General features: G+C 37.5%; 1 protein-coding gene across 1 annotated transcript; it reads left to right on the top strand.

The window, feature by feature from the left end:
- Positions 1–6,907: 6,907 nt before the first annotated feature.
- LOC149820345 (LOB domain-containing protein 7-like) lies at positions 6,908–7,552 on the top strand. Its single transcript, XM_089981788.1, has one exon. It carries the CDS (start codon positions 6,908–6,910, stop codon positions 7,550–7,552), a length of 645 nt encoding a protein of 214 aa, XP_089837914.1.
- The last annotated feature ends 636 nt before the right edge of the window (positions 7,553–8,188 follow it).

The raw sequence follows: 8,188 nt of genomic DNA on the forward strand, positions 1-8,188 counted from the left end.
CAAACCTCAGTTCCCTTAGTCCAATAAAGAGTACACCTAGTTTTGGCATGTGGCATGGGACATACATCCCTCAGGGTTTGAACTTGTGTTGTTCCTTTAGTTTGGTATGCCCACTAGTTGTCCTTACCAGATGAGAGAGACCTCATGAGTTTTTTTTTTTACTTTTTTGTGAACAAACTTTATGCCCTATTTGGAATCTAGCAGTCCATGGTAGCTAGGGAAGAAAGTATGAAATCCACAAATTTTATGGATTTGGTACTTTCCACATGCTTGTTTGGGAGCACCATCACAAATTCAGCTATTACTTTGCAAATCCATTTTTAAAATTGTTTGGATGACATGTGGATTTCATAGTTCCTTCTATAGCTACATGTTTCCAAACACATTAGAATATTATAAAATGTGAATATCCTTTTAATGTGAATTTTCTCTTAAATATGTGAATTTATCTTAAATATGTGAATATGAGATTTTTTCTCTCAAATTATGAGAACTTTCTAAATATGCAACCTTTCTCTTAAATATGCAAATTCCCTTCCTAATATGCAAATTTCCTCTTAAATATGTGAACTTTTTCCCAAATATGCAAATTTCCTCTCAAATATGTGAATATGCAATTTTTCTCTCAAATATGCGAATTTCCTTCTAAATATGTGATTTTCCTCTAAATATATGATTTTTTTTTAAATATACAAATTTTCTCCTAAAGATGTGATTTTTGTCCTCAATATGTAAATTTCTTCCTAAATATGCAAAATTTCTCTTAAACATGCAATTTTCGTTTAATTGTGTGACTTTTCTCTTAAATATGTGAAACTTTTTTGCAAATCACATATTTAGGAGATTCACATATTTGAGATGAAGTTCACATTTTCATATATTTTAAAAGAAATTCACATATTTAAGAAAAAAATCATATATTTGAGAGAAAATTCGCATATTCAAAATCCACATCATTCTCAACCTCTCACACAACCTTCAATTTAAGAAAACAACTATGGAATAACCAATATAATCTCATATTACAACTCCAAACTACAACAAATATGAAGAGCATATTCATTAAAATGACTTCTTTATTGCAAACTCAGAACTTTATTTTCCTTATCATCTGATCACAAAAACATGCTAATTTCTACAACACTTTGCAGAACATAGTCAAACTTTATCAAATTGTAGCAACACTGCTTACCTTAGAAAAAAATAAACAGTAACAACTTGCAAATTTGACCCTATAGCCAAAATGGCTGCGCAGAGTCATGCATCTTCACAAGGCTCTTTAAAAAAAGTGAGGCTTGTTATAGCTCCATAGCTATAACAAGCTTATTTTTTGAGTTGGTGCAAAACCAGGAAAATCTAACCTGCTTAATTTATTAGAAGCCTCTAAGTCAATGAATGATTGACTTCCATTATTTTTTAATGATTTTACTAGAAGTTTGAAATGTCATTCCTATTGTCAATTAACGTAAGGTACTGCCCTAGTAATTCACAAATTATTAAGGGCAAAAGGATTTGCAAACTTATAATAGTGAAACCATTAGGATCATTCAATCAAGTTGGCATGTGCCATGCTAGCTCAGAATCAAACTGCTAGCCAAAATTAGCATATAGACTAATATCTCAAACCCTCATTGGGTCAAACAATTAGATAGGGCAACCATCGTAATGGAGGCCTTAGACTTCATGGGTTTGATTCTCTTGGGATCAAACTTACAATGGGAATGAAAGAGCATTGTGGGGCAGGTCCACTCTCTCAAGGTTTACCATTATATTCTAGGGTCAATTAGGGCTTGGTCATAGTGGTGGGTTCCTTGTTAAAAAAAATCTAATATTCTGACCCAAAAGAATCTTAAGTAGTAGCCCACAAGGGTTCCACTTGTCTGATAGGACTGCATGAGTGGCTTGGGAATTTCACCAATTTGACAGAATGTCACAGGTTTGAAACCCACAAATGATGTCCCTTACTGCAAGGATGCTAGGTGTACTCTCTAGTGGGAAAGAGGACCTAGGGGTTATACCAAGTGGAGGACAATCAATATGCAGTTCTTGTCCATGATTGTGGGTGAGACAAGGGGGTGGGGGGCTTGCTTCCTTGGCATAGCAAAAAAAGAATCTCAAGTAGTGAACTCAATGTATTTTGCAAGAGATGCAGTGAGTATGAAGATAGCTCTTGAACTCCCCAACAACTAATACACTGGCGCAACTACAAAAACTAAGAAATTAAGAACAACATGAAAAATAACAGAAAATTGTAAGAAAATCAACTAAAATTACTTATAATTGGTTATTCATCTAACTCTTTTTCTCCTCTCTACAATGAATATATATAGCAAACAATAAAGCAACCGTAAAAACCTTGTTCCTAATATGGATATGTGATAGATCCAATTCTAAACTATGATCCAAATATGGATCAAGAACCAATATGAATATGAGATAGATCAGATATGAAATAAGATCCAAAAGAAGACCCTAAACTAAGATCCAAACTAAATAATTATAAAAAAACCAAATAATGAAATTAGATCCGAATGAATTTTGTAGACCCGGTGGTGACTCGATCATGCTCTTGCATCATTCTCCTTAGGTTGAAAAAGACTTATCCTCAAGGTTGGACCTCACTTGTGATTTTTCTTGTTTCACTCTATTATTTGGGTCATGGATGTATAATAAACAATGTGAACAATGCCATGCTCCTCAGACTGGAGGTACCAAGCAGGTCCCACTTTGAGAAGTGTAAAAAACCTATGTATGCTCTTCTCAAACCAACCATAATCATCCATCACGCCTCTATGTACAAAGGGATTAAGTTGGCTATGCATATCCAATACATAAATACTCCAATCTGACATACTCATTACTCCATACTCTATGATTCACCTTGGGATTTTAAAAAAGTCTGGATAAGGTTTAGAAAAATCGAGTATAGGGTATTGTTGGATTTGGATATTAGGTTTGGTTTGTGAGAATTCATTGTGGCCTAGATTCAATAAGGTTTTGCGTAGTAGTTTTGATAGAGGCCTTTTTGATTTGGATCTAAGTGGTTTAGGTTAATGTCTAAATTAGGTTCATCTACGAATGAGCTAACTGATTCTAAATTGGATTTTGAAAGATCCAATAAAATAGATTTAGATCCATCATGAGATCTTGGATCCAAATCTTCTCTAATTGGATCTAGGTCTTAATGAAGGTCTTGGGTAGGTTCTACTGAATATTTAGTTGTATTGAATTCCAAATCGATTTCACCTACTTGGGTTTGGGGAGTAGTTTTAGGAATATGTTTTCTTTGAATATGATGTTTTAAGGCTTTTGAAGTATGATCAGAAGGAACAAACCCGGTTTAAATGCTGCATCTCCTCCTATGTTTGAATATGTCACAAACCGTGTTTTTCTCGATCCTTCTACAACTCATCCCACCATACTTGTGCTGATCCTTGACGTCATGTTTCTGCCAACGACTGCAAAATATAATGGCAATCGAGATAGAACCACTGCATGGGCCAAATCAAAGAATATTGTCACATCCAAGGGGCCATGAAACTCTGGAAACTCCATTTTGAACTTGTAGGTGTTGGCCTACTTGTGTTGGATCTCATTTGATTTGGATCTTAGGGCTTGTAGGTTATTATGGGCTTGAGATAGGGGGCTTGTAGATCATGGTCTGGTTTGGACTTTGACTAATAGGAGGATGAGTTAGAATATGATCAGATTGGGTTGGGTATGGATTTAGGTCATACAAATTGGGATTTAAGAAATTTTGAGTTGTTGGGTAGTATTCGGTTGGGTCTATAGGTTTAAGGTTGGGTAAGGGTCCACATAAATTGGTATATGGTGTTTGAAACATGGCTAGTTGGGATAAAGCTGGGTTGAGATTGATTTGGAGTCATAGGTACTGGTATCAATACCCCTAAACCAGCCAAAATGGTTCACTTGGGAAGTACCAGTTCAATAATGAACTAGTTTCCCCAAGAGAACCATCACAAGGGAGAGGGGCACGATGTGATGGAGGCAGGGAAGATGTGTTAGGGTTTTGAATGCCTAATCCACACACCTGCCCATGGTGGTATGCCAGTGGAGCTATTGGATGGCAGCCATGGGTGATGCTAGTCTGATACTTACACCAACAACTCATTGACTGACTATAAGGTCATTGGTTGCTGTTTAGCTAGCTTGCAATCCATAGGAAGAGGGGGCAAAAACCCTCCCTAACAATGGAGAAGGAGAGGATTCTCAGGCTGGTGCTACTGGCAGAAGTGGGTTCCACCGATGGGAGGGGTGGGCAACAGGTCGGGCTGCCCGATGGACCAAGCCAACTCGGCTAGCCATGGGCCGGGTTTGGGTCAAGGTTTTAGGCCCAGGGCTGTTAGCTACCGGGCCGAAACCCATCTCGTTATATACTTGGGCCGGATTCGGGTCAGCCCATGGCTACTGGGCTGGAGCTATTTATTAATTATTAATAGTATAAAAATTATAAAAAATTAATTAATTACATAGTAACTTGATAACTATTATTATTTACCAAATTAGTTGCAATAATTTTAATTTGAGCAACAAGAGAGAACAAGAAATCTATACTAAGTTTGTGTATATCCCTTTACAACTAACCTTGCTTTATATTTGTGCACACTTCCATCGAGATTGCACTTCACCTTGTAGACCCACTTCACACCTATTACATCTTTTTTAGGTGAGAAGTCTACAAGCTCTCATGTGTTATTCTTTTCAATGACTGCAATATCTTCTCTCATAGATTCTTTCCACTCTTTTTTTACATGCGTCTTCATAAGAGAATGAATCAAAGCATGAATCAAAGCATTTTGACACTTTTCTTATCCATTTTGGCACGATCAATAGAATGAATCAAAGCATAAGCTACAAAACTGAAGATTCTCATAAAGCTTACATTTGTTGCGCACTGCCTTAGTTGAAGATATGTTTAGAAGATGAACTGATGTTGCCATTGCTTCAACCCAAAAAACATTTGATCCCTTTCTGACTTAGCATACTTTGAGCCATTTCTATAATTGTTTGATTTTTTCACTTGGCAACATCATTTTGTTTCGGTGTTTTCTTTCAGTCAAGTGCTTGCGTATACCATTTTTCTTGCAAAAAGAACCAAACTCATCATATAAAAATTCTCTCCCTCTATTAGTGTAAAAAGTTTTTATAACATGCCCACTTTCTTTTTGAACAAGGGCTTTAAATTCTTGAAAATTTTCAAACACCTCTGCCCTTTTAAACAAGAACACCAAACTCATACTAGAAAAATCATCAGTAAATACTTGTTCAAAGATGGAGTTTGTATCGGTCTACATATATCAACATGAACCTGAAAACTAGAAAAACAATTAGTTGAGTACATAAGAACTTGTTAATTATTTATTATTTGCCTATTTAATTGCACTAATTAGTTGGGTTTGGTCAGGCCAAACCTGACCCAACCCGCTTCACATTGGCCCATTGGGCCAATGAGCCGGGTCATGGGCTAGTCTTCAAACCCGAGCCCATTAAGAACTGGGCCATCTCCGAGCCGGGCTGCACTTAAAGCCCGACAGGCCGCACTCTAAATGGGCCCAGGCCGGGCCAGCCAGATGCCCACCTCAATCAGGTGGCGATGCCTCTATTGGCTTGATTCCATTGCTACAAAGAAAAGGTGTTGGCAATAGGCTTTCGCCTACCATCAACTACTGCAACGTTTATGGGAGGACACTGGGGGCCATCCCAGCCATGCATGAACGGCGGGTGGCTGCCGGTGCTGCTATGTTTGACAGTGGCTCCTTGTTGATGCAATCCATATGGGGCAGTGACTGTCCAATGTTTTTTTTTGGTGACAGTGCATACAGTCTCATAAGTTCGGGCTTGTTGGTTGTAACTGATAATGACTCCCTCTTGTTCCTGCATGAGAGAGATTAAAAAAAAATCAAGTTGAATTCATTTTTAATTTAAAATCGTAAAATTGGATTTTGGAGAGATTTTAGGGATTCTTTAGATCCTAATTATCTTTAAATCTTTATTAGCCATAGATGGGTGGACCGGATTTTTTCTCATTTTCACATTCCAAACAAGGTGCAGAAACTCCAGATTTCCTTGTTGGGTTAAGATGCCATGAAGTTACCAACTTCCACACATATATCATTTTATTCTTTTTACCCATTGCTTAGATACTTCTTTCTATTGAAATCTTTCGGTTGCTAACTTTCACACTTTCTCTCAACCTTACGTGCATGTTCCTCCTCTTTAATCGGTGACCCGTTTTCTCTTCTGCATCCAAGTTTTAGACGCGTACATATCAGAAAACGTCAACGTTTAATTAATTGCATAAGACATGATTAATTTGGTTACCATCCAAATTTAGCATGCATCTCTCTCTCTCTCTCTCTCTCTCTCATATTCATATCATCCCCTTTTGATCCTTTCCTCCCTCTCTTGATGAATTAAAGATCTCTCTCTTATCTTCATATTTTCCTTCTCTCATGATTGTCATACACCCACAAAGCTGTGCTCCCATGTAAGTTTTCCTTTCCCCTCTTAATGATTAATTTTCTTTTTTGAATAAGCCAAGGGAAAATCCTCCGATCACCGACCACATAAGGTTCTTGAGATCCCCCTGCCCAATGGAGAGTACCCCTTAGCATCAATCTTGCAGTAAGGGACAAGCACCTCCCCCTGCGGTGGGTGGGTTTAGAACTCGTGACATCCTGTCGACTTGACGACATTCACAAGTCGTCTCTACCAGAACAACGGAGCCCTTGCGGGCTTTCTCTTTCTCTTTAGTCTCGTCATTTTAATAAAATTGTGCATTTGTTGGTATTTCCATATCAGGTTGAATATGGCAGTCAAAGGTGGTACAAGTCAAGCTTGTGCATCATGCAAGTACCAAAGAAGAAGATGCCATGAAGATTGCGCAATGGCGCCATACTTCCCCCCAGACCAACTCAAGCAATTCCTAAACGTCCATCGTCTATTTGGAGTGAGTAATGTTCAGAAGCATCTTCAAAGATTGCATGAGTCACAAAAGGCTGAAGCCATGAAAGCCATCATATATCAAGCCAATGCCAGGGAAAGAGACCCTGTCTATGGTTGTCTAGGAGTCATTATTAGGCTCCAAAAAGAGATCGAGTACACGCAAAGGGAGCTGAATTTGGTCAGATGTCAGATCCTATTTTATCAGCAGCAGTTGCAAATCCAAATAAGGCAAGAGATGCAAAGACAGCAGGTAGCATCCTTTGACGGGGAGAGTTATCTTCTTTCAAAAAAAGACGGGGAGAGTTATCAAGCAATAGGATGTGGTGAAGTTCTAGAGTTCAACAGTAATGACCAAATGACACAGGAGTACTTGAATTCTTCTTCTTTTCAGCAATCCATGGCACCTTGTGAGATTGAATTGAAGGATTTCAACTCACAGAGTATTTACCAGACCACAGCAGACCAAGATTATGAGGATATCAAGCAACTGGATCCGTTCTTATTTGATCCGAAGCAAGATATCGTCGACTGCAAAGAAGCTTATGAGTCCAGGCAAGTGTTTATGCTGATTCACTACTGCAAATAGACAGGATTAAAATTAGATGCATGCATCATAACCATTCATCACATTAAAGTGTATTAATTAGATGCATTCCGCTTTATTAGCCATTCATCAAATTGAAATTAATTAGCTTGGTTGAATCTTGGCTGTTCATCCAGGATGAGTTTAAAATCTACTGTAATTTTCTAAAGAATAACTGAACACATCCATGCGTATGTGTGTGTGCATGTATGAGTGTGCGATAAACGAGAAAAAATCTTGCCTATTTATGCATTTTCAAGTTGAGTAGACTGTACATATCTATTTGTCATGGTATATTAGTAAAAAACATTCTTTACATATGGCAATTGGAATGCGAGGATGCAATTTTTTCTCTATTGCATTTTCCATGGATCTTGGCCAACCATGATAGTTCTACCCTAAAACATTTTAAGGATTAAATCTCTTGATCTAAAGCACATCCCGAAATGAACCATGATAAATCTTTCCATATGGTCCGATACACTTGAAAATACGAGTACATGAAATTGTACTAATTGGCCAAAATAATAGTGCACATATGTGTATCACACACACACACATTTGGATATGAAATTAAAGAAAATCTATACATATTGAGGGTCATCTAACTGCCATTATATCTACATGAACTTTAGTCTT

The sequence above is a fragment of the Nuphar pumila genome, chromosome 12, assembly GCF_984573655.1.
Source record: "Nuphar pumila chromosome 12, dmNupPumi1.hap1.1, whole genome shotgun sequence".
Classification (NCBI taxonomy): domain Eukaryota; kingdom Viridiplantae; phylum Streptophyta; class Magnoliopsida; order Nymphaeales; family Nymphaeaceae; genus Nuphar; species Nuphar pumila.

What these genes read in the sequence shown, in the direction of transcription:
- LOC149820345 (XM_089981788.1), top strand. Translation starts at nt 6,908, where the DNA reads ATGGCGCCATACTTCCCCCCAGACCAACTCAAGCAATTCCTAAACGTC.